At 35.9% G+C, this 27807-nt stretch overlaps 1 protein-coding gene across 2 annotated transcripts in view; it reads right to left on the bottom strand.

Annotated features, from left to right (window-relative positions):
* LOC108969516 overlaps positions 1–27807 on the bottom strand; it is a 147756-nt gene that overhangs the window by 3017 nt on the left and 116932 nt on the right. For both annotated transcript variants that reach the window (XM_018934272.1, XM_018934273.1), the window contains 8 exons: positions 19634–19689; positions 18826–19010; positions 18234–18407; positions 8644–8849; positions 8251–8480; positions 5806–6424; positions 1135–1199; positions 726–948 (listed from right to left, as the gene is read on the bottom strand). In XM_018934272.1, the coding sequence (XP_018789817.1) occupies positions 726–948; positions 1135–1199; positions 5806–6424; positions 8251–8480; positions 8644–8849; positions 18234–18407; positions 18826–19010; positions 19634–19689 (1758 nt within the window). The remainder of the gene's footprint in view (positions 1–725; positions 949–1134; positions 1200–5805; positions 6425–8250; positions 8481–8643; positions 8850–18233; positions 18408–18825; positions 19011–19633; positions 19690–27807) is intronic.

Genomic DNA, 27807 nt, shown 5'->3' with positions numbered 1-27807 from the left:
CCTGATATATGGGATAGAGGCATGAACAATAACAACATGTGATGAGTCGAAGTTACGAGTTTTCGAGAGAAAGGTTCTGCGGAAGATTTATGGTTCTTAAAGCATTGGCAATTGCGAATACTGCGGTCGATGGAACGATGAGCTGTACGAGATATATGACGACATTGACAAAGTTCATCGAATTAAGAAACAGTGGCTACACTGGATAGGTTATGTCGTTTGAATGGGCGAAAACACTCCAGCTGTGAAAGTATTGGACGCATTACCCGTAGAGGGAAGCCGAGGAAGAGGAAGACCTCGACTCCGTTAGAAAGGCCAGGTGGAGAAGGCCATATTGAGAAAGTAAAGAATCGACTGCTGTGAACTCGGCTATATCCGCGTAATCGGATATGTATTTAATCCAAACTAAATTTATATAATTTTAGATAATATTTAACAATCTCCATATTAAAACATAATAAACATTATTTTTCAACTTTAAAGTTAGTGCAATCAATTTCGGCTTTAAAGAACAGCTCTTTGAAATTCCGCTGTGAAGAAAATTTTCCTCTACTACCACTCGCAATTCAGGGAATTTGAAAAATGACTAACAGATTTGCCATTTCCAACGAATAGACAATACAATTTATATAAATTTATTGCGCAATAAATTCACACAAGCCGCCACACAGAGCGGCTGAGCGGCAGTCGAACAAAAACTAAATTTTACAAGTGTGCGAACTTACCTGGTAGCGTGTATTCGCCCAGCGGTGGCTTCATGCAGATAAATCGGCCCGAGTAACAAAGGCAACGGCCGCGGAATGCCTGATATGCCGGCGATGCATGACTGTAGAAGGCCAAGGCGGTGCGGCAGGGCGCAAACGGTACGCAGAGAGCATGACAGGTGAGCGTTAGAGATTCGCCGCAGCTGCACAATTCACTGCATTCGGCATCATCCAAGGAGTAGATCTGTGTGGTAGAAAATAGTGGAGCAAAAAGACAACTTAAGTAAGGAAGTGTGAAGGAATATAAATTAAAGAAGAGTAAAACAAAAAATCATTGGAAAAAATATATAATTATCGCAAGCCCTTTAGTGGCGTTTTCAATTAATAACGGCACATAACTAGCGTTGTAAAGTAAATTTTTCCTACATACCCGCTTGCTAGAGCCTTCGCGTATTAACTGATCTGACTGGTGCGGACGTTGAACCACGCAATTTCCTGAAATTAAAAGCACAAAAATATTTGTAAAAATATTTACTTATTAAATATATTTAAGTAAGCTGGAGTGGACAGTGGCGCATACGTAAATATTTATATTGTTTACAAGCAAATTCCAGAAGGTTTTACACTTTCGTCAAAAAAAAAAAAAAAACAACACACACAACAGCAAACCGTACACTGCAAGCGGGCCACAAGTAAACACGTGGTAAATAAAAATTATGGATTGGCAGGACGCCGGAAAAATAAGTGAAAGTTCAAAAAATGAATATAAACAAAACAACGAAGAAGAATGGTACACGTTCTTCATATACATATATTTAGAGGATATCGAAAACACTCGATATGAAGTTGGAAACAAATCAATGAAAATCAAAGGAATTTGTGAAGGGAAATATTTGTAGTAAATCAGTTGAAAATTGCGTTAAAGTGTAGGCACAAGCTATTAAAAATAGACAGCATATGTTTAATTATGACAGAAGAGTATTTCTAAAATTTGAGCTCTTCAGTTTCGGGTTAAAATATTTTTGGCTTGCAAGACAACAAAGCTTTACAAAAGTTTATATATTTTTTCATCTACTTACAGGTCTTAATACTAAACACTATATTCCGAGGTTTTCAAAGAGCTTTTGTAAGATCTAAAAGTTCCTTCACAAATTTTAAGCGCCACCTCTTATAGTTAAGAAAAAGGAAATGAAAGCTACTTATGAAGAACTTGCAGCTTGTGGAAACAATCCCTTACTCATAAATAGCAACATCAAAACAGCCCCATAACTACGAATTGGGACACATGTTTTCGAAGGATTCTTTCGGTGGTTAAAATAACCAATTGAGTTTAGAAAATTTGAGTGTTAAGGCCAGCAAAATAAAATTAGTAAAAGCAGTTTGCATTGGCCCAGTAGCTCAATAATGAAAACCATTGGAAAGTACAGATTTCAAGGAATGCATAGGAAAAGCAGACACTTTGTAATAAAAATTTTTGATTGAAAATTAGACCACTTTTCCGAAACTAATTCAAAGCCAGAAACTATATTAACCTCGGTAGCGCCGAAGCTATAGAAAAATATATGGCAGCTATGAGTTATAGTGTACCGATATCGGCGGTTCTGAAACATAAACAGCCTCTCGCAGAGAAAAGAACATCTATAAAATTTCAGAACGATATCTCGAAAGTTGAAGATCTGAAGGCTGAATCAACTCAGATCAACGCGTTGATCATTTAGATATATATTTTATAGGGTCTCCGATGCTGCTTGCATGGTATCAAACCTGATGTAGCCAGTTCAGGGTATAAAAACTATAGTGAACTTGGGACATGACAACATTACTTTCCGAAAATTTCGTAAAAGAAAAAATGGTTTGTAAATATAAAAATTAAAGACCAAAATTAAAAATATCCAAACCAAGTATTGGATGGATTTCAGCGAAGTTTGCTGCTTCTAGGAAAAGTATGTGCTTTGGAAACCAAAGAAATGGTAAATCTTATTGATTGCTCGATAGATAGATTCAAAGGCTTTTGGATAATGACAACGTCGTGCGACGTTTGACGCTCAAAGGTGAACTTGATCAATCGCCGTGCTATTGGGCCTAGAAGCAAAAGTCAAAAGACAGCAAGTTACCGACTACTACATTGGAAACGTTAAAGAATTGCGATGTAGACCTATACCCCATAATTCATAGTTTTCTACGCATATTCTGCATTCTTTCTGTGATGAATGTAAGCTCCGAGCTCTCTTTTTCTACACTTCGCCGCTTCAAGATAGTTTGATCGGTCTGGCGTTGCTGCAAACGTGTCATGATTGAAGTCACTACCGAAGAAGTTCTTGAAAGATTCTCAAACCTTGGCCCACACCGTTTTGATTTGTGAAATTTTTCTATTCAATATACAAAGTGGCTACAGTATTATGCGTTGCAATAAAATATGTCAGTAGGATTCGACATAAAAAGATCAATTTGAAAATTTTCCACCATGATATTAAACTGTATAAAGGTGACAATATTTAATATAATAATCTCCATGTTTTAATTAAATCTTAATCTTAATCTGCTTTGATAAATAACGATAACAAAAAACACCCTCAGTAACTTAAACTTTTCAAACACTGGTTGCTCAGTATTTTAGTTATTATTGACTATCTGCTGTGTTAATTATATTTTTATCGATTCTTAAAATGAAAAATTTAACATTTTTATAATTTAATGGTAAAATATTCTACATTTTTTTTAGTCATGAATTCTTCCTTTTTTTGCACTTGCTCTTTAGATATCAGAAATGCATGAATTTTGGAAAAGCACTCTTAGGAATGTTTGCCGTCAGAGCGATTATTTTCCAAAGAACAAGTAATGGCCACATGTAGAACCCAGCAAAGGTCAATCATAGCACAAAATATTCCTTAAACTGAGTCAATCTGCACATTCTTCCCGATATGCAGCAACCAAAGTACATACCGAGTCCACAAAAGCAATCGTCTCTGCTGTCATTGCATCCCCACGGACAACCATATAAAAATGTATAGAATTCTATGCAAACTTTATTTTTCCATGCATAAATATCGCACATTTATTTACTACTCGTATTATTATTTCTTTGCTTGACACATCCATGTAAAAGTGATGATTGTCGCTATGCGGACAACCGTCGCCAGTTAAGCTATTGTGTTGTTGTTTTTGCTTACATTGCTTTTGTGACTGATGGCATCGCGTCATTTAACACAATGCTTGACAATTTGTTCACATCACTCATTGGAAATGTGCATATGTATGTATATGTAAGGCATTATATATGTATATACATTTATTTGTAATGTGCATTTGCTGTTGTAGTGCTTGCAGTTCATCGCTTTGACTAGTTGTCTGTGTTTAGCTTTTACTCGATGTTTTACTAAGCTCCCTTATTTGTCCGGTTGTGTGTGATCGTTGGCTGAAGTATGAGTTAGGACGAGTATTCATTGCACTTGTATTGATAACGGTGGTCAGTTGTAGTACTGGTCGTGTTGTGGTGTGCAGCTGCAAGCGGACGTCTAGTCTGCGCCCACTGTTTGTAGTAGAAGCTTAGTATTTCCCTTTTTGCTTTGTGTGAATAGACCCTTCTCTAGCGTGAAGTGAATTTAATGTACATAAAAACATATATGCATGTGTATGTGTGAATCGGAAATATGGTTGGCATTTATCATAGCGTCATTGACTTGTTTTTACTTAGAGTTTTTTTTTTAATATATAGTCTACTCAAGCTTGCTTGTTAATAGTTGTTGTGCACGTTTTTCCGTGAATGTGCTCAAATAACAGAAACATTGCAAATAAAGCAAATACAAACATCCTTGTTTAGTTGACGATTTCAAAGTTAACAGTTCATTAGTCAGTATGTCAGTGAGATAATAAATTACTTTTTAGATTTGCAGTCACCAATTTTCTAACCGCTTCGGATACATACAAATTAAACAAACTCCACTTAAGTTTTTAAGGAAACGAAATACCAAATTGTGGAACACTTTTTGCACTCTCGGTGAAAAGAACTACTGTGGGGCCTCTTGAGAATGGTATTTATTAATTCTAATGCGCAACCTCAAGTGGTTTGGCTGAATCCCCACTTTCTTACGTTTTGTGCTATTATTGCGTTCTTAAAAAAATTTAAGTCAACTCAAATTCTTCAAACCGGCTTGTTCATGTATAAAATCATACAGAGTCTGTCGTAAATTGGTTGATATTATAAAACTAATAAAAGTGCAAGTTAAGTATGTCAGATGAGTTCTCGAACGAGAGGCTCTGGCTAAGATTTATGGTCCTCTGTGCATTGACAACGGCGAATACCGCAGTCAATGGAACGATGAACTGTACGATATATACAATGACATTGCCATAGTTCAGCGAATTGAGAGATAGCGGTTACGTAGGCTAGGTCATCTCGTCCGAATGTATGAAAGCACTCTAGCTTTGAGAGAATTCAACGCGATCAAATTTCTGAGATGGAATAGAAGTTCCTAGAACACATTATCCACTTTGTCCTTCCTATGTAGTGTAAGAATTTATTGCGTTTTCGTATTTTAAATCGCCAATATCGCGGAAATTCATTTGTTTTCAAGGAAAGCATTTCGAACACTCGCATAACCAGAGCAAATGAAAAGCTTTTATAAATATTAACAAAAAGCATTCGCATTTACAAGGATTACAATGTTCGCGGCAGTTACATATGAATTACGTACTCGAGTACGTAAGATATAATACAAAAGTTGGACATCAATTTGGACTCAAATTGTGAGCTTTGCAGCAAAAAAAGGTCACAACCTAAAATAACCAGTATACATATGTATATCTAAATAAAAAAATCTATTACAAACTTTAAAATGTTTAATAATTTAATTTATAGTGATTATTACGTCAGCCTTAACTGTAACTATGAATTTCGGGATCCCGATAGTAATCTCGAAATTTCGGGATGCAGCATATTGAACCACAAAGGCATCATATGTAATAATTCTGTTATATAAAGTTGAATTTCATTCATAAATATACATACGTATGCCACCCATTACACTAAGAAACACATATGTACAAAAGTCACATACATTCATCCACATATACACATAGTATATTTCTACTTGTTACTTACTTGGCGCTTGCGTTGTTGTTGTGGTTGCCATTGTTGTGGTCGTTGTGGCTGGCGATTCTGTTGCACCGTTGCCCGCATATTCCGTTGTTTGAATTTGTTCCACAGAAATCACTTGATCATCGAAATCGCCAAAATCATTTCCATTGCCCGGTGCAGCGCCGACGGCAGCGTCCACGTCTGTTGCTTCCGCAGCTGCAGCATGACCGCTACTATCGTGGCCGTTGATGTACATGACACCAGCACCCGCGCTAGCCGCACTGTTGGCATTACCAATACCATTGCCGTTGCCATTGTTGCCGTTGTTGTTGTTGTGTTTTGAGTTTTTGCCATTTTTGTTATTTTTGCCGTTTTTACCGTGACGTGGCGCATTGACGGCGGCACTAGTGGCGCTGCCATTGCCACCATTACCATTACTGTTGCCTCGGCCACTGCCATTGCCATTTGCTGCATTACTGGCGGCGCCGTGGCCGTTGCCGTTGCCATTGCTCTTGCCCTTCCCGCTGTGATAATCGCCATTTCCGGTGTTTCCGTTTTTATCATTTCCGCTGTGCAACGGTATCGAATCGGGCTGTTCGATATAATTGTTCTCCATAGATGTGGGCTCCGATTTTTCCTTTGGCTGCATTAAGGGTTTTTGTAATGTTTGGTTTTCCATTGAATTCGCCATATTTTCATGTTTTTTTTTTTTGCGTTGAGTTGTCCATTGTTTGTGGTTATTGGAGTTGGTTATTGCAATTTGTTATTTTGGAAGTGGCGTCGTTTTTGTTGCATTTTGTTGTAAGCGCAATTGTGAAAATTGCATGCAAATAAGAAGAATCGAGAATTATATTCAAATATTTCTAAAGGTTTTTGCAAATCTTGTAAATGTATGTATATCCATAACAAATGAATGACATCAGCTTTAGTTGTGTATTTAAATTTGAATGACAATGAACAATGAGAAAAGAAAAATAAAAAAAACCTTCAATTTAGAATTGTTGTAACACAATATCGTTAAAAAAAATTGGAACCTCTAAAAGTAGTATATTGAATTTTTGGCAAAACTTCAAAATTATTAGATTTTGAAAATTGAAGATTAATAAATGGTCGTCTTATTTTTTTTTTTTTTTTGTAAAATTTCGACGACTTCGTGGAATTTGGGGGTTGATGATTAGCCTTTTAGGACAAATTGGATTCTTTGGCTATCATCAGATATTAATAATATTATTTATTTTACAAGTTAAGCAACTGTTAAAAGCATTTTATACAAAGAAGTTTTTCAGGTATTCAATTTAACATAATTTGCAATCTGTTTACTAAGAAAAGGTCTGACTGCTACCAGAAGTCGTGTACCACTTAACACGTTGTCGCTGCAGCTGCTTCTCAGATCTGGTTGCAGAATGCTTTGTTCAATCGCAGAAACTCGGACTGACGTATGGATCGACTTGGCGCATTTTCCGTCGAGATCTTAAATTGAAAGCGTACAAAATACAGCTTGTGTAATAATTGAAACCGCTCAACCTTCTCAAGCGACATTGCTTTGCTGTAAGAGAGAGAGCTCTTAAAAAGTTCCAAGAATATCCGACATTTCCGAGCCAATGTTTTCTGAAGTAATTCAAGAGGTGCCAATTTATACAGAAAAAAACAACAGTTTGGTGTGAGTTGTGGAACGGTGGAAGAGTCGGTACATATTTCTTCAAAAATAATGTAATTGAGCTCGTTATGTTGGCAATATATAATTTCAAAAGGATGGCGCTACTCCACACACATCATAGCAACCAATAGATTTATTACGAGAACACTTTGGTGGGCAGATATTTTCACCTTTTGGGCCGGTCTAGTCGCCACCAAGACCGTGTGATATCACACCTTTAAACTTTTTTCTGTGGCGATATGTAAAGTATAAAGTCTATGCTCGAATGAGTTATCGAATATTGGACTGAATGGAGAGAGCATCTGATATATTATATAGTTGCGACCAATGTTTGAAAGAGAAAATCCTTTTTTTTCAAATGCGAAAGATCGTTCTTTGGAATTAGTTTTTAGCTTTCTGTGTTTTAGGGTAGAGAATCATCTATCTGCAGGACTATTTGTATATTTGAAGGGCATTTTAGCTTTGATACGAACGAATTTAACGTATTTTCTTCTTTTTATTCAATCTGGGACTCTTGGTATTTTATTATTTTAATCTAATGGAAGATCGATAAGCAACAAAAAATCAAAAGTAAATGTAGGGTCTCTATTGCCTAATCCATACATAATCTGGCATTAGGTATTACACTTAGATATTACACTTAGCCTACTTTCTCGTCTCTTCTCGTTCTTTAGTAACCGATTTTTATGCTAAAATGTAAATTTAAGATGTTTTTAAAATTATATAATGATATGTGTCGTTTGCAGAGTTGAAGGAAAATTTAAATACACACAGCTTATTGCTAATCGATTGAATCCAGACGCTGCACTCACCGGATATCCACGAAAGATGTGCGTCGTCTGCTTGCGTGACGTTTGACGCGGCGAAGTGGGCGGTTGGCGATGTGTTGTTGTTGTGGTGACTGTAGTCAATACCGGAGGCGGTGGAGGCGGCGGTGGCGCGCGTGTTGTTGTTGTCGTGGTTGTTGTAGTCGTAGTAGTTGTAGTCGTTAGATAACCCAACTCGGCGAGGCGCTTCATGTGAAAATCCTTCTGAGCTTCAACTGCGTTTATATGAAGAAGCATGAAAGTGGAGTAAAACGAAGAATGAGAGATAGAAGAAAATAGGGTTATTATTAAAGCAAATAGTATTTAATGCAAGTCACTTTGAGGATAATAACATACTTTTGAATAAAATCAGCGGAAATAACAGCATCAGGTACTCACCCACACAGGGATTCAGCCAGAGCAGACGCCGCCAGCCGACGCATTGGTAGAGATACTGCGGGTCGGTACCTTGGCAGGCGCAGGTGGTGCGCAGCATAGTGCCGAGTATGCCAATCATGGCAGTGCGACAGCCGCTGGGACGTCCCGCGCACTTCTTCGTTACGCTGTCCACCGCACAGGCCTGTTCGTAGTACTCCAGTTTGAGCCTAAATTATGAAGAAAGTTAACGGTACAACGACGGTCCATTTATTAGTCTATTAAACATAAAATCAACAGGGACGCGCTTCAATATTTGTGTAATATAGTGGCAATGTGGCATACGCTAAGTGGCAACCACCAGTTAGCCTGGAAACTACTCGTCGTTGTGTGGAATAGTTTGTCAGCTCTTTATTCTTCCGCCCAACAAGCTGATACACGTAAGTGAGAAATTGCTTAAATAAGCACTTGCGAATAGTAATTATCTACACACACACACACACACACACATACATACACACACAATTTTCAGTCTGAGAGTTTCTCCGAAAACCTGTCGTAGCACTGAGCGCAGCATCCTTTCGCAATTCCGTTCGCTTAGCATGCGCCGGTATGCCGGCACCTCGGTAACTTGGCAACATACAAACGTTGGCGCTGACGCAACATCTTGGCAACACGTTCCAGCTCTAATTGCCATGTCGTCGTTGTCTTAAGAGCACTGCAATTAAAACATAATTGAAGTTTTCAACGCTTCATCGTTTGGGCTTCCCTCGTGGTCGGGGGTTTCGCATGGGACCGTACGGCTTGCCACAATTTACACCCGCTTTAAGTCAACCAATTTCGAATTGGGGTCAGATAAGGGAACGCAGCTCGGTAGGCATGGCGGCAGTCGTTCGTGTTGTGTGCAATTTTCGTTGACACAAAATCAACTCCGTCACTCCTGTGCTCTTATGCGTTCCTTATAATTCTGACATGCTTGGTACTAGGTTCTTTTTTGTGTGCTCTGGGATAACTACAAGTATGCATGTATTTGCCTTTCATTTCTTCACAAAAGATTTGCTTAGCAACATACATACAATCCAGACTTTCTGCTACTTCAGCAAGATTTGTTATTGGGGGCGTTAGGTAGCGCGAGGACATGTGGAAAATTCCCAAAGAGTTGCCTCGTAGTATAGTCAAATCGTCAAGTTGCGTATGCTGAGGTCACAGGTATGGTTAATAGTGAAATACAGTAGTAGTGTACTCTATATATAGTTATATTGGATCGATTTCAACTATACGATATTGAGTTTAAGGCTTGATTTTTAGAGAGAAGCGTCGACGGATACAATGTAGTTCTTCAGCATTCGGTTAATTTTCAGTTGACAAAAGTATTAACTGTCTAAAAATGTTATTAATGAAAAGGAAGTTTAAGTTTTTCTTGGATAAGGGTGGAAAGGCAAGCAAAGTAGGGAAAAGAGTAAAGCAATCGCTTAGAAGTGGCGAGTTTCGGCCATTAGGAGAGCAATTGTGTTATACCAGTACAATCCTAGCCCACACTCATCGATTGTGGCTCCATGGAAGTCAAGAAAGTATAGTTGGAGTTTTCTTATGTCTCCACCATATAATATGAACCTCAAACCAAGTAATTAATATTGGGTCGACGGTAACTCCATAGAAACCCTGAGAGCAAACGAACGGAAAGGGAAGAAAGGAATTATATATATGTGAACCCAAAACCAAGTAATCACTATCTGTTCCTGCCTATAACTAACGATTTTGCTGTTCAAAAGTTCATCTCAAGGGAAGCTTCGGAATATCGACTGTTGCAGGTTTTTGCCAATACCGGATAAGGGGTTTTTACTAGAGTGATATTATGAAATAAAAAAATTCAGAATAACCACAAGTTATCGAATAAAAGGAGCTGTATTTGATCTTAATCGGGTAATTACAATTATATTTCAAAAATATTTATTTTCCATTAACTTATCTTCGTATAAATATGTTCTGGTTCCTCATCAGTATTGTCTAGCCTCTAGAATATTGTCCAACAGTATCAAGTTAATCCGAGTAATAGTTTCGGAGATAGAGCCATGAGAATCATGCGCTCGATTCAACCGATCTCCATGAAATTTTACACAGGTCTTTGAGGTATATTTCTTAGACAGTTGGACGAGACATTTTTTTCGATTACAAGTATTAGAAAAGAAAATGTCGCGAAATTTTGATTGTAAAACTGTCTGCCAAAAATCTAAGTCTTTCAAAAAGTTCTTAGTTAGGATTTTAACCAACACACATATTTTTTCAGTTTATAAGAACCTATAAGGAGTTATTCTTCCAATGCTGGTGCAGCTTTTTTCGAGGGGTCACCGGAAATGGAATATTTTTCCAAAAATTTAAGATTTTATTTGTTAATAATGTATGTTTGTAATAATAAAAAATTCTATGTGAAAAACTTTACCGCATGTTTATTAAGTAACCATTATTACCATAATTTTAGAGTAACATATAGTTTTCCTCCTCTTTCTCGCTTCCCAACTAAGCAACTTTGACTCACATAACTCATGACTAAAGTCCATGAAGTTCAAGTGCAAGTGCTTAATAAATATGATTAATTGATATTCGTGCTTAATGAGAAAACACATGCAATGTCTACCTTTGCTTTACAGGCTTCGAAGCTTGTGGTCATTGAGAATTGACGCATACTATATAAGTAGTAAATAAATGCTTACGTCTATATTATATTTAAGCATGTGTACGGTGCGTAAGTCTTGCATGAGGTCACAAACTGTCATATTTGTATTCTTACAATGGGCATATAATGATATATTTTCAGGAATCTCAAAAAGACTCGCATGTGTTATGCCAACCATTTTCCCATTAATGAGGCTTAATGACGGCAGCTTAATAAAGTTCCGTTGTCATGCCGCCGTCATAGCTTGGGAGACTTAAATATGTCATATGGATGATATAACATGCCATTGAGGGAATAATAGCTGACAAGCAAACAGTAGTATCAGTGTATATATGTGCGTATATGTATATGTGGGTATTGTATTATTTATTTATATGTGAGAACTCATGACATTTGTGAGTTTGATTGATGGCTGAGGCATTCACCGGATAATTGAATGCGTAAAACGTGTGAAACGTATACCGTTCCCAGTGAATTGAATTAAATGACATTGAGTACTATAAAATGTATTGAATGTTAAGATTTATGTGTAAATGATGCTTGTGTTGTAATTAATTGCCATTATCAGTGCATTTCGTAGTCCTACAGAAGTGTTGATGGCATTTGTTGGTAAATTCGTGCGCATACACGCAAGCGAACATTAATAATTCAGTATACATGCGTACAAATGCGTATGTGTATGTATATGTTTATTTATATAGGCATATAAAATTGCGTGAATTGCGGCTTTGCATGAAAAATCAATTGCGGCACGCGCCACACCAGAGCAATGATAACGGTACGACTGTATAAGGGATACCCATTAAGACGTTTCTTTCTCTCTCTCATGGAAACGAAAGCAAGTTTGCTTATTAATGTGTGCTTTATATGATAAAGCTAATGCTTTTGAAGGAAGAATGTGAATAATAAGAAATGTATTTGCCGTATGGCCCTAAACATTATACATGAAGTGGTATATTAAATGATAATATCGCCACAAATATCTTGCAAAATCTACAAAACTGCCATTAACAACAAATTTAGTGTGTAATAAGAACAAATTTAATCGCTGATTAAATGCAAAATATTGCTATTGAATGTCTTTATGCAAATGCGTTGCATAAATAAATGTAAATATGTCTTGACATCGAAAAGAGCAGAGAGAGTCGATTCTCACGTTGACTAATGGCTTACCTCTAATTATATTTGAGAATTGAGTTTGCGTTCTCGAAAAGCAGGGCTTTACGGTATTAATTGAACGGGTCTTGAAATGAAAAAAAATAACAAGAAAATAAGCTAAGTTCGGTTGCTCCAAAGCTGTGTGGAGTACACGTCATAAATAACAAAATTTTACATATTCAATAGGGCTATGTTCTGAGCAATTTATTCGGAGATTGAATAGCGCATATACAGTTTAGACGGACAAACAGACCGACATAGCTAAATGGACTCAGTGGTACGAGGCGGTGGTACATTATCATCGTGTGAAATCCATGGCCGAAAGTCATTTAGAATGAGGCATGTCTACAATGATCTCTCCACCATCTTTGAATACGTTTTAGATTATAATTGTTTGGGTATCCGGCGTTTATTTCTGAACAACACGGTAGATGATTCATCACTGATGTTTTGAGTGCTCAAAAATGTATTTGTTTCAGTTGAAGTGCATCAGCTCGCAATGTCGAGGTGATCCGTCTTCGGCGATTAGTTTTCCTGAACCGACTGGCCTTTGAAAGATAAGTGGACGACAAATGGTTGTGTTTTAGTGGTATGATTGCGACAAGTCCAGTTGGTCCACAAAACAGGCAGCCATTTGCTTGGAAGTGCTTTCGACTCGATTTCGACTTGAAATACCCAGTTTACTATTTACATTTAGTCATGTTATCATAGAAATATTTCGAAGCATTGCTCTCTAACTTTTTACATTTCTCTCTACTAATCTACACAAGTTTTGTGGCATCCAGCGTGAACAGTCAAATGTTCATGCAATATTTAATGTATGTTGGTCTCACTTATCCTTATAGCTGTCTCACTCTCATGATAGGTCACTTGACGATCATGCAATTTCATCATCCATAGTTAGTGAAGTAACAACTGATTTTGGAATTCCCCATACCATCGATAACACTAGGACCTTTCTGGAGAATCATGGGTTTACGAGTTTAAAAAAATCTAATATTTTTATTGGCTTATTAAATGCTACAATATCTCTAGAATATTGTCCTTAATTTTCAATTTGATCCGAAATTTACAATAGTTTGCTATTTGGTAAGTGAGTCCGTATTTCAACGCGTTTTCTCGAAACTTTGCTTTTGAGGTTGGTTGGCAATATTTCTCGAGAACTACTCACTATTCTTCACGAAATTTTACAAAAGCAACTTTTAAGCTTTTTTTTACTCTTCTTCTTTTTTTCACTCGTCAAGTTCTAAATTAAGGTTTTAACTAAAACACGTATTTTTCACTCAGATGATCCTTTAAGAAGTTATCCAGCCAACGCGGGCGAATCTTTTTCTAAGGCGTGACTGGAAATGATGGCGCAATGGCGGAGTTTAAAATATTAAAACATTTCGGAATTTCTTTGTTGATATGTTTGTAACAATTAAAAATTCTGAATAAATATTTCATTTTTATTATATTTCAAATTTTTTTTGAAAAATATGCTGTTTCTACCCGAGAAAACCCATGTAATCCCATAAGTTCGATGAAATACAGTGGGTGAGTTGATCCACGTCTAAACTTGTAAAAAAATTATGGCTAGATTCACGATGTAATTACATTTTTGGACCGAGATGAATATTTAAAGTTACTGTTAACAACCAAAATAGTGCTCGCATGTCAAAAAGTTTTAAATATTTATAATATTAAAGTTGTCAAGTAACGCTTCGAGTTGTCAGAGTGCAACACTAGGGTTATCAAATTCCGAAATATAAAGGCAACCTACGAGTCCTGTTCAAAGTATTAAAATTTACGCTTTTGTGTAAATTTCTTCAGTATGATTTCGGCATGCTTTTTCAGAATCTGTTCACAATAAGACATACGTTCAAAAATATATATTCTTATCAACTTACGCACTTAACGATTAGCTGAAAGAATATTAATATTGAAAATGCTGAGTTTTAAGTTTCATCGCAAAATTTTACTCGACCGTCTGCCAAATCAGCTCCACCGCCACTATAAATTGTTCACTAATCCAGCTAACGCTAACGTGGCTGCGTTATTTCATATACCTATATTGGCCGCCTATGAAGTAAGTGTCGCCATTAGCACATTTAGTTGCTTGCACTGGAGCAAAAGAGCGATTCACTTAAAAGGCAATTAAATCTGCAGCCACGTACTTTGTGGTCGCTTAGCTGTGCAGCCAGTAATGACGTTGTGCTATGCGACCAATGAGACAATCAAGCTCATACACGGTAGCACATTAGACGCTTAAGACTAGGCGCATAGTGTGGCAAATAGCGAAGGGACGATGAGGAGAAAAAATATACGTAAACAATAAGGGGTGTATGAGAGACACGATAGTAAACGTGGTTCAATTAGGACGCGCTATGCTTCTGCTTTCGCTGCGGTTTCTCTACTCTTTTTCTCTTTGTTTGCAGCGCCACCATGCGTCTGGCATACTATAAATCTATGTGCATAATCCACCAAATCGCACATATGTGTATATTCACTGTTATGATTGTGTTAGAGGTCGTCACACTTTGAGTGTGCTTCCGACACACTATAACATCGGCGTCTGCAGATTAAGTTTAAGAAAGTCTGTAGAATATGTCGCAGCATATTCACTCCTCCAGTAGAGTGACTTCTGAAAATCGCGGCCATCGCACACACACCAGTACACAGTTTGACAGCTAGTTTATTTTCGTTGTCTGCTGCAGTAAACCGGATTGCTTGCTGCATCTCCAAAAAAAAGCTGCTAGATGGAAGCTATAAAGTGCTTTTGTATGTGTGTAACAGTTTAAGATTTGGTTGTGTATGCGTGTGTGTATTAAATTATCTTGAAGAACGTGTCTCTTTTAATAGCAACGTAACTCATCTTGCAACATGTCGTGCAACTCATTTTCAAAAAACATGTGCGCTGCTGCCACTACTCTATAAAGTGTATGTATGTGATTGTGTGCATCAGTGTAGTTAATGGCAGTCACCTTGCATCTTTCAGCAAAGTGTCAATTTCATGATGCATTGATGCAAAATCTCAGGCAGGTGCCACAAGCAGACACCCTTCGTTCCTCGAATGCTTGCCTTATATAGCTTAGCTTCCTTCTGAGAAAAGCATCTCTACAACATATTTATTAGACATTTTGGCAACTTGCCTGCAGTCACATCTGGCTACAACAATCTGTCTGTTGTTGATGATTTTAATTACATCGTTGATTTTGAACAGATTTTATAGTTTCAAGTTATACACAAAATTTTAGTTGATAACATATGGTTATATTCCGTGATTTTGACTTTCACTATGCTCCTTGCTATCTAGCAGCTGCTAGTGATTTATGGTATTCATTTATAATGAAAGTAATTGAACATGTTGTTGGTTAAATGAGTCAAGTGAGTATAAAACGACTATTTAAACCTTATCAATACTTGTTTCGTCTGCGTCAGATTTTTGAAAGATTACCCCACAGCTGATAAAGTGCAAAACTTGTGGTTATTAAAAATTTGAAAAAGGTATTAATAAATTCTGTTGGACTGTTTCAAAATTTGAAGCACATTCAGTTGAAATAAAGTTCCTTATATGCAGGTTGGTTTTTGTATTATGGAGTTTGGCAAACGTAGTGTTACAATATGGCAACTCTATCCCAAATTTTGACATCTTCAAGTTGTACATACTCAGCACGTTTGAACATACGAACGCTATTTGTATTGTTTACGGTAACTTAAAATATTCATCTCGATCAAAAACTGGAAATATATCACGAACATTCTCGTGCGATTATATTTTACAACTCAGCAACAGTGTTTCGATGAACTTAAAATAATTTTTTTCGATAAAGCTCGATTAACAACCGGTGCCTATCGAGTTAGTATGAATGCAATCGAGGTTGAATTTCGTAAATGTCGTCCAAAATCTGTGGTTGTTCTGGTATCTATTTATGCTGTGTGCAAGATCTTCAAGTTACCTATCGTGAGGTTGAAACCACTATGGGCAATAGTGGAACCAGTCCATATTCTGACTCTGATTCTAATACTAACAATAAACATTTTCAGATGACAAACCATTTCGAAAGAGCAATTTGAGTTACTAGCATTTAGATTCAATGAAGAACATTTATAATTTCAAAGGTACAATTTTTTGTCACTGAAAATGATAAAGCTGCAATAACACTGGTGACCTTGCTTATACTAGAGCTCTTGAGGTATAAAGATGAAGAATGGATATTGTTCAACAAAATTAAAAGAATATCAAAAATACTTTAGTTTCAAGAGACTCTCCTCTTTGGACGCACGGAGCGTTGGAGGCAAATCGATGATTCTACCTTCAATCTCGAGAGGCTTTTCGAAGAAATCCGTAATGAGAGTCTTGCTAGTGTGGATAGTTGAGACTTCCAGGATCGAGGTTGAAGCCATCAAAAGAAAGTCAGTACTATTATTAGTTCGGACGCGAACTCAAGGAATACGATTTGGGGAAACTCGGACCTAAACGCCAGAGGCGAGTTAATTTTTCATTTGCAGTGATGATATTTTAAGAACAGGAGAAACTCCACCATTTTCGTAACTGCGGGCAGTGAAGAAGTCTCTGACAATCAAGGGAAACAGATCCCTTAACCTCTGATTGGAGACTTTTTAATGACTATTCTTACTATGATAACAGGTATATTAGTTTTAACCTGGACAAGGAAGAGATTATTTATCAAGAAACATGAACTGGGATCTTTACGGTAAGACGCTTCGACTAGCTCTTTTTGTTGAGTCTGATTTAATCTGAAAGTTATCTGCCGATGAGTACATAGGTCTGCCCTTGAAAGCTCTTGGTCTTTAAAAACGCACACCGGAAAGAGGAAACCAGATTGGTGGACAATAGAGTGATAGAAAATCAGATCTTCAAGCTGAAAACTTTTCAAAAAGGTCTGTAAAAGCGGACATAGTGTAGGCTGGGAAAGAGTAGAGACGGGTATGCTCACTTTCTGCTAAACCTATCCACGGAAGAAGAGCCCCTTGGAGTGATACAAGAAGACTATACAGCCTTATCAGATATTCTTAATGAGCGTCGTCTTATGTAAGCTATGTACTGTCTTGAATAGTTTAAGTTTCCGGGACCAGAAGATATTAAATTCATACAGTTTTAGCGTACAACAAAGATATCATATCATCATTGGTTGGTCCCAATCCAGTTCGTTCCGACGGCAGATAAAAGCTCTCATGTCACTGCTAAGGACTGTAGCCCTGTAGTCAGTCTCCCCTCATTTCTATTGAAAACACTAGATGCACATTAGGGCTTAAATTCCCTTTTGCATAAATACTAGGCTGATATCGAGGGTGGCCTTCAACAACGGATGGCCGGAAGCCGCAATTGGAGCTCTTAATAAGTTTGAGATCGAAAATAATCTCAAAAAAAATAATCTCAAAAAAAAAAAAAAAAACCGGGGCATACATCAACTGGCAAGTCTTGATTGCCGGACACCCATCTTTTCAATTTTTTTTCTCTCATGCCAAAACGTATATGAGCTTTCTGTATGAATTTACGAATGTCATCAAACTAGCTATATTAATTTTTTCACGAGTCAAATTTGTATTGAACATTAGCGAAAACACAACAAAAGCCACAAAATTTCGTATACTTACTAAGTGAGAATTGTGTTCTAAAACATGATATGCATAATTCATCTGCTTCAGATTAGAAACCCTTGTTGTTGCTGCCATGATGAAGCGAAATCTGCCACTTAACGCATGGCTACTTGCACTAAACTTAGCAAAGCACACTATCTGCCGAGCAAACAGCAAAGAGCTGCTCAATTCCACTTACCTGCACTCACGATCCTCTTTACAATTTTCCGCTACTGAGTGGCAGGACGGCGGCGGATGGTAGTATATGCCATTTGAACCCTGCTGATTACTGTTATCGGCCGGCCTTTGTGCGCACGTTGGATGGAGCTTTTCCTGTGCAATCATGCACATGTCGTGACGATTCGTTGTTTTTCTGTGAAGAGAGAAATCAAGAGAACACGTAAAACACAAGTGCTTATACAAATACAATGCGCTCGAGAACGAAGGAACAAAGTGAGTGGCGGCATGGAATGCCAAAAAAATGTTGCTGCAACACACAAACACATACTCGGTGTGGGTAATGCGAAACCACGAAGCGTGCACGAGCAGATAGCAGCCATGCTAGGCAATGCATGCAGCATGCACATAGTTGTATAAGCAATCGAGTATGTCAGCGAGTCGTGCAGCCAGGCTCTTTAGTGCACGCAGTGGATTAGACAAAGGCGCACAGTTGCAAATAGTTAAGTAGATGTTGCAAGCATGTTGACACACATACATATGTATGTATATGTGGATACAAAGAGCAGCTATGTGTGTATATACATATGTATGGTCTGGGGAGGGATACTTACTTGCAGAGGCAGAAGGCAATGTCCAAATTCAAATCCTCGTGCGGACCTTTGTAGAAGGCTTGCAGTGATGTCATGCATGCATTGCGATTGCAACGGTGCATTTCACAATGCATCAACATTGGCTGCAGGGACGACGAGCATGACACATCCTCCCGGCAAGTGTCCAACGCTGTGTGGCAGGTACTCTACTCAATCGTACGTTGGAATGTTAACCGGTCGCCGCAAGCCAACGGCCGTCAGGCAGCAGGTAACGGCATTCAAAATCATCAAATCAGTTGATGCGTCCAAAGTCACGAATGCAACGAGTCAAGCGCAATGCGTGCGTTGCATGTTGTCGTTGTTATTGTAGTTAGGGGTGGTAGTTGGTTGCATGCGTCATTGATCACGAAGCGACAGCGAGGATGTTGACAGCAGCAGAAACGTAGCATTTGTTGTAGTTGTTGATGCATGTTGTCAGTTGCACGCATGAAAAAGCCAGAAATTGCACGTGAAAATCGTAAAATGACGACCGATGACAGCCGTAATAAAGTTGTAGTGGCACAGTGGCCGTTAAGACGAAATGCCAGCGTTGTGGAAAAGGGTTAAAAAAGAAAAGCAAAAGAACGTGAAATTTTAAGTACTGTGGAACTGCAGGCAATGGCGCCACTTAAACGAATTGCTTGCACGCATCTTTTACGCAGAAGCARCCCTTGACAGCAGCAATGAATAATTTGTAGTTGAGTGCATGAGTGTGCGTGTGTGTGTGTTTGAGCATTGCTGCCGYCCGCTTGCTGCGTTTAAGGTGCTTGCAACATTGCATGGCACTCACCTGAAAATGTTGCTTGATTATTTCCGTTGAGAGGTCCACTTCGACATCCTGACCACCTGCGTTGGAGGAGGCAGAACGCGGTAGAGAGCAGTGGGGTTAAGAGAAAAGGTGGTGGAAGAGTGTGGTTCCACAAGCGCGTGAAACGTGTCCAAGTGTACAAAATGTGTTTTTTTTTGTTTTTTTTTTTGTATTTGTTTTTGTATAATCAGCGAGCGCAGTTGATGTTTATAAGCCGAATTGTTGTTGTTTTTATTTTTGTTGGTTTTTGCAATGATGACGTGTGCACACCAATATCAAATGCGTTCATTAGCCATAATTGTTTTATTGTTGTTGTTGTGTATTAATAAAGTTGTTTTAGTTCATTGGCRATTGTTTTTCGCAAAACAGTCGTTTGTTGTTGCGGTTGTTAACATATGCATGTATATGTCAGTATGTGTTTATTTTTGATTTCATTGCGCATTGTAATTTGTCGAATTTGTGAGCCAGACATTCACGTTGTTGTTGTATTTGTAAGTTTTTTTCATTCGATTGGCGCAGTGCAGTTGATGAAGTGATTTTTTGTGTTGTCGTTTGTTGGAGAAAAAAGGCAACGAGAACAGAAAAATTTAATAAATGAGAACTTTTTCGRGATGCTTCAGCAATATATGAATATAACGCCAATAAATATGTAAGCCTGTCATACATAAGTGCTAATAATTTGATTGAAATTATAAGTATTGAAATATGCATCAAAAACGTTGTTTTTTCCCTCGCGCGAAATATGCAAAAATCTGACAATGACCTGACTTATGCCTTACACTCGTTTTATGTCGCAGTTATAATCAATATATAGTATACTATATATATGTATATGAACAGTTCGATGTACGCTTTACTAAGAAGCGGAGAAATAAATTATGTACTAATCGCACTTGAAATAAAAACAAAAGAACGAAATAGAAAAGGAATCGTTACTAAAGAAACAAAATTTATTAGAGATTTGCTTTAAAAAATATTTTTTGTACATACTTGATATGTATTCTTCAATTTCATTTATATACTCTGAACTGGGCATACTAAATTTGTTATAAAGTTTGTAGCATCCAGCAGGAAACATCGGAGCTCCACTACAAAGGATAAATATAAATCATCAGCATGATGATCTTAATTGAATTAGTTGTGTCCCCCATCTTCTAAGAKAACGATCTGAAATTTTGCCCACTGCCTGTTATCTTCAAAAGCTAACGTATAGTTGCCATGCAAATTGGTCCTTGTATGGAAAACTCATTTAATTGTCCCAATGTATTTTGCCTTAAATAATCATATCCTATGTACTTTGAGGTTAAAAAAAAAAAAAAAAAAAAAAAAAAAAAAAAAAAAAAAAAAAAAAAAAAAAAAAAAAAAAAAAAAAAAAAAACAATTACACAACTAAAAACGTTTTGATTCAATTTAATTAATTTTGGGACACCCTTTATAAATATTTTTAAAAAATTTTGAGGAACTTAAAAATAAATACCTAAGAACACCTTTCATTTCACAATTGGTTTTTTTTTCCTTGATATGGGTCACCTATGTCGTATACGTAACTTTTCAGTTGTAGTTGATATACCTACCTATATTTCAAATTTTTCATTTGAAGTGATAAAATATTTCAAAGCTAGAACTATGATAATATTTTGTAGAGTAGTAGAACTTTTCATCCAATACTGAAAAAAAAAAAAAAAATATCTCTCTAAACCTCTGAAAGACGATTCAAGTCTTGTTCTTTTATTTCATAATATATACAGTTTTTTTCCATAAGTAAATTGAGATTTCACGGAAGAAAAATTTTACTCATTTTTGAAAAAAAAAAAATAGCGAAGTTAAGACAGTAGAACTTTTGATCGAGTAAGATCGAGTAATAGGATCTTTTCTTCTGAAATAAGAATATTCAAAAAAAAAAAAACAGGATTTCTTTATCATTTTATTTGTTTTMATTTATTTATTTATTTATTCATTTTTGACAAACCGTCATTACTCAATAGTACTAACTGGTAGATTTAAAATTGATGTAACGAAATATATTTGGGTTTTTAATTCCTTTTTCAGAGGAGAGGGTATTATTTTACTAATAATAGGCATTAGAATGCAGCTAAAAGAAACATTTCTGTGAACTTCTCAACGTAGCTGATTTTAAAAAATTAAATTAACCAAATATATCTTATCGTGATATATTATGATTCATCTTAACTCAACTTAAAGCAACTTATTTTTTGGAAAATAATTCACATAAAATTTATATTATATTATCTATTAAATTTTATAACATCTCTAGAATATTGTCGTATAAGTTCAAGTTGAGCCGAGAAAAAGATGTGGGTATAGAGTTTACAATATGAGCGATCGCGGTAATCTAGATATATAGCCACTCAAAACTTTTGTTTTTCTACTCTGCACTTAATGGAATAATACACAGGTCTTCGAGACATAATTTACAAAGGCTTCAAAGTAGAAATTTTTTCGTCAATTACAACTGAATTTTCGTAAAATATATATCTTTGTAAAATATAAAATTTAAACAAAATATTAATTTTTATATAAAAGAAATATATTTTTTATATAAAAAATTAATAATTCGAGGAAACCCATGTAACCTAATAAAGTTAAAGAAAAATACTTTACATTACAAAAAATAATAAATATTAAGTGACTTTTGGTGGTTCCTTTATGTATGTCGTATTGCCGCAGAAATCCGAATGGGTGTAAAATGTAGTTACCACAAATTTTTTCTATAATTATAAAATCCGTCACCTTACCAGAAAGAGCTTTTTTCTAGATAAGTTAGACTGAAAGTGGGGCTTAAACTAATTTCGTTTATTTTGAAAATTTTTGTGATTATTTTCCTAGTAAAAATTTTCTAAAAATAAATGCTTCATTTATGGCCGTGATCTATAATATAATAAAACAGGGACTCGCAAARGTCTTGTAAATAAAGTCAGCCGACTCAGCGCCAACCACTTTCTTTTTCGTCTCATCTAGCATTATTTTTAGGACCGATTTTTGAAAGCGGCAAATATAAAAAAAAAAAATTTTACAGATAACTGTGGTTGCAGAGTTATTTGTTTAAAGAAATATCAAAGCTAATGGAATGTTGCCACGCGTTTGTATTAACCACAATGGCATGCATGCGAGTTTGAAAATATCTTACTACACGCAAATATTTATAMACAATTTATGAGTATTTGAGCACAAATCACCGCTGTCGCAAATATAGCTCCACATCGCGACGGCCAATTATGGCATTTATCAGATTTTGCGGTCAAATATAGTATTTGCGTTATTGAAATTTGAAAGCCGCGCTGCATATTTTAATATCACGYCAATTGAAAAGTCATTTGCGACTGTTGCCACGAAAATGAAAAAGTAGCAATAATAATAAAATAATGCACAAAAAGACACGCGGTAATTTAAAATCGCTTATTAACTCTTGACGCGCCGGTGTTAAGTGGCATTAAATGGGAGGCAATCGCCCAATTGGCCACGTGAAATAACGCAATATTCACTTTTTGTATACATGTATGTGCGAAATAAATAAAAACTGTGCACATATTTGTTAAAGTATTAAGTGGTTGGAAATTAAGTGGCATATAATTCACCGTTATTGGATATATGATATCGGAAACAAAGAATAATGGCTTTTGAATTGGGCGATAATTTTCACKTCTTCACGAGTTTGTTATTATTTGTGTTATATAATATAATAACTGTTTTATGAGTAAATTAATTACTTTTCTAATAAATGTCAGAAAATGCTTTATTAAATTGTTTTGTTCTGCACTATTATTATTTAACTCGACAACAATATAAATTATATTTCCAAATTAATTGTGTAATTTTTTTTTAGTCAAAAAACAAATATATACATATATGTATACCGTTACGTAAAATGAAAAATAACGGAACATAACTTTTCATATCCTTAAGGGCGAAGGAAAGACGTGGGAAAAAAAACCACTCAAACAAAATTCAACTTTTGTTTATAAAATGGCTATATATTGGTTACCARACACTCATATTGGTTATAAAATGGTTATATATTAGTTATTATATCTGTTAGCGATTTTTGGATTTTTTTTGATGATACGTTGTTTTGCATWTTATGTGACGATGTACATATTCGCTTTATAGTTTATATGTAATATTTTTTCTGAGTAAACCAGTATTTGTTAAATTTTTTTTTTCAAAAATTAATTGGAGATTGCAATTTTTTTATATTTTGAGATTAGAGAACAAAAACATATGGGTAACCCACGTGAATACATTTTTTTTGGCCGAGTTGAATATTTTAAGTAACTGTGAACAACACAAATAGCGTTTGTATATGAAAACGCTCTGAGTATGTTAAACATCCAKTGTCAAATTTTATAATGAAGCTGTCAGTTGTCAGATTGCAACACCAGGGTTACCRTACCCCGAAATTTAAAAGGAAGTTTAAAAAGCTAATATAAAGCCAGTGCTTTTTCAATTATTATGGAAAAAATAATGATTTTCAATAGTATATTCACCCTTCCTGCCTTAACGGTTACGAATATTAGATACATATGAGCTGCCTGTGGTTTCTAGATATTTTTTTCAAATTTTTCCAATAGCCATGTTATTGTTATTGATAGATTTATAATAGAAAATTTTAGTACGATGAAGACATAACTCCATTCAAAAAGTATTCAAGTATATTTTTACCGATGGTTCGAAAACCAAATTTTCAACCTCATTTGCAGTAGTCTCTGAAACCCTTGATGTTTTAAGAAAAGGTATCCTGCCTAATCATTGCTCCATCTACACCAGTGAAATCTTTGCTTTCTACCAAGCCGCCTTAATTGCTCCGGAAATTCAAAAAGGACAGCGTTCTAGTAACCCACATCAGGGATTTGCTAATTAAACACAAAAACAAAATTAAATTGATGTGGATTCCTGGCCATTGTGGCATCCGAGGCAATGAACTAGCTGACTCTGTTGCGAAGAGTCTTCATAATGACCCAGTTATCTGTTTTGACACTTTTGAAAAGGCGGATTTGTCGAGACATGTACGGCAGTATATTAACAATAAATCCTTACTAAAGTGGAAAGAATATGTTCTCCATTATGCAGATATTAATCCAACAAAAATTAGGCCTTCTTTTCCTTCCGATGCTAAACAGTCAGACGTTCTCGTTTTCACAAGACTTCGTTTGGGCCACACGCAGATCACTCACGGACATCTTCTTAGTCATGCAGTATCATTATGCAACGTTTGYGGGTCAATGAGCACATCTGTGAAGCATATCTTGGACATCTGCCCTCGATTTTCTATTCAGAGGCAACGGATTTTGGGCTTGACTGTTCCATCACAACTTCTTTCCGACACAACAGCACTTAACATAAGCAAGATATCKAGTTTTATAGCCTCATGCAACCTACCTCATTTAATTTAGTTATAGTATACTATATAATATTTGTAATCCATAAACGAAATGTAAATTGGTATTCTTTTGTAAAACCAGCTGATGGCCTCAAGCTAGTGCTCTTTTTTTTCTCTTGTTTCCTGTGTATTTATTGTACATGAAATAAATAAATATCTATATCTATCTATTCCCTAAAATTGTTGTAGTACAGTCTAAAGCCAAACAAACGCGGTGGTAAAGAAACCTCTGTTATCACGATAACATCGAAAAAGGTTAAAGAAGATGTGCCAGAGATCGTTGTCCTTTCATCTGATAGCAGAGGATCCCAACACCTCAAATATTCTGAAACTTTTGCAAAAACTAAGTTGAGTAGAGGTTGCCAAAGAGATGCTTGACAACGTTTCTGAGGCACCAATATGCATTAAATGTATCTTGGATGCGTAACCTGTAAAACAATCTATCCAGTAGCTTGCCAAAAATGTATGTACGAAACATTTTTGAAGGCAATAACAGGGATAAAAGCCTTCATTACGTTGTTTTTGTCARCCCGCGTCAAATTAAACATATATGTAAGTCTGAATTTATTTTTTTAAGTATTTTTAACGCAAAAACCTATTAGTGCCCAATGAAAGGTCATATGAGCTTCTACTAAAATTAATGAAAAAAAAAAAAAATTGGGCACTTTTATGCGCTATTTTATGCCAACAAAAATGCGCCGTAATCCCCAGTTCACGCACAATTAATATTTAAAAGTCTTCTAACAAGCGCTTAAACCCAAATTAGTGCGCATAATGAACTAAATGTTTAGTTATGTATATGTTTGTGTTGGTGTATGTGTGCTCACATTAGTAAATTGCCCAACTGGCATACTTCACCGTTTTAATTATTCAAGTATGCATGTGTATAAATTATTTGTTTGCAAGTAAATTAAACAGTAAATTTAATTAAAAGTCCAAATAAATACCTAAGTGTGTGCGTTGCTCTAGTTTTTTCCACTGTTACTGTTGCTGTTTTAGCATTTTATAGCATTTTCAACTCATTTGTTTCGACAAACCACATTTTAAATGAGCAAGCTAACCATGTGATCATTTGGTCAGCGCGTAACGCACGCACACACACTCACACATATGCGTATGTGCTGCTTATCAGACTTCCGCTTCGGCATTTCCACACATATGTAGTTACAAAGTGGTTTGGGGCTGTTGAGCATTTTTTACAACACTTTTCAGCCCGTTATTTCCTGGCCTATGCTTGCCAACGGGCTGTGGCATTTGATTAATAGTATTTTAAATGCGTTGCCACTTTGAAATAACTGTAAACGAAAAAATGGCTGACAGCGCATGCAGCAGCGTTTAATGGCATTCCACAGGCGACGGCGAGCCTAGTTTTGGTGCGTCGGTGTGAGTTGACGCTGGCAACTGAAAAAATTTGCTACAACACATGTTTGTGTATGTGTTCACGTGAATTATTGCTTGTCATTGGGCGTTAGAAGAATTCATTGACAAAAATTAAATTTATTCGTTTTCATTCTCATTTTCATTTCATTGCATTTCAAGTGAGTGGTAATCCAATTAAATCGCATTAGTAATTTAGTGGCGTATAATAAATTCAGTGAATTGTTACTGCGCTACACTTATTTGCATTTGCATTTACATTTATTTTGAGAAAAAATGTGAAACATAAGTGCTTGTACATGCGTGTTAACACATTTTATTGTCAAATAAACACTTCACGTTTTTTTATGTTTTTTTTTCTTTTGTTGCGTTTTTTAAGTTCCGTACTTAGGCGCAATATACATATATGCGCTTGAATATATGCATTAGCTTAAGAATATAGGGAGCAATATCACTAAATCGCTGAATATTTATTGCATTGCTGCACAGTGTTAGAGTCAGTGTCTATGAGATCCATAATTGCAACGTTTTTATCAAGAAGAGCTTTAATGGTCCTGGAGGCTAATTGTCTCCTCACAGTTTTCATATTTTGTTATATTTTATTAAATGGTGAATAATGAAGAAATTAGCTGTCATGTCATTTGGATTTTTCAAGCATCTGCAATTTGGTGATAAAGAAACTAGTGAAGTTCACCATTTAAAAATTATCACGATTTAATAAAAAGTTGAGCGTATACTGATATTGATTCCCTCAATCCAGACCGTTTTTAGTGCTTGACTAAATTATGAATATACCATTACTCTCCGTAAAGTGTCAGTATAATTACTAATTGAGCAATCGAAAAAAAGAAGATACTGGAAAAAGTTGATTAAGGGTTATGACCACTGCAAAATATTAATTTTGTTCTGCTTAAACGATGCTTCATACTCATAAAAATAAATTTCAAGTTGATTTGTAGTGAGAATTTTTTTTTCTACAACGAAATCATATATAGTAAGCTCACCGCCTCTACCTCAGCAATATATATATACATATGTATCCCTTGTGATAAATTGAAAAATTTAATTTTTTCTCCATAAGTCCAATCTAGAGCATTTACTGAAAGCGCTGGTAATAAAACTTTTCCGAAACTGAATATAGTTGGATATTTACGGGAGTGAAAAAGAAAGGTCATGTGAGCATATGTCCTACACACCTGCATTTTAAAACGTATTATTCTCGAAACTAAATGTTTTTAACGAAAATAGTTACATCGATTGTTATAAAGTTTTAATGGATTGTTATAMATTTTATAGTCGTACAGCGGCTATACTATTAAGTTTCATGACAGAAACTTCCCAATATACATGTAAGGAAGAAAGCGAAGTATGAAAAAAATTA

Source organism: Bactrocera latifrons, unplaced genomic scaffold, assembly GCF_001853355.1.
Source record: "Bactrocera latifrons isolate USDA-ARS-PBARC rearing strain unplaced genomic scaffold, ASM185335v1 scaffold_255, whole genome shotgun sequence".
NCBI classification, from domain to species: Eukaryota; Metazoa; Arthropoda; class Insecta; order Diptera; family Tephritidae; genus Bactrocera; species Bactrocera latifrons.
Note: the sequence above shows the minus strand (reverse complement) of the source record. Positions and strands in the feature narration are given on the sequence as shown.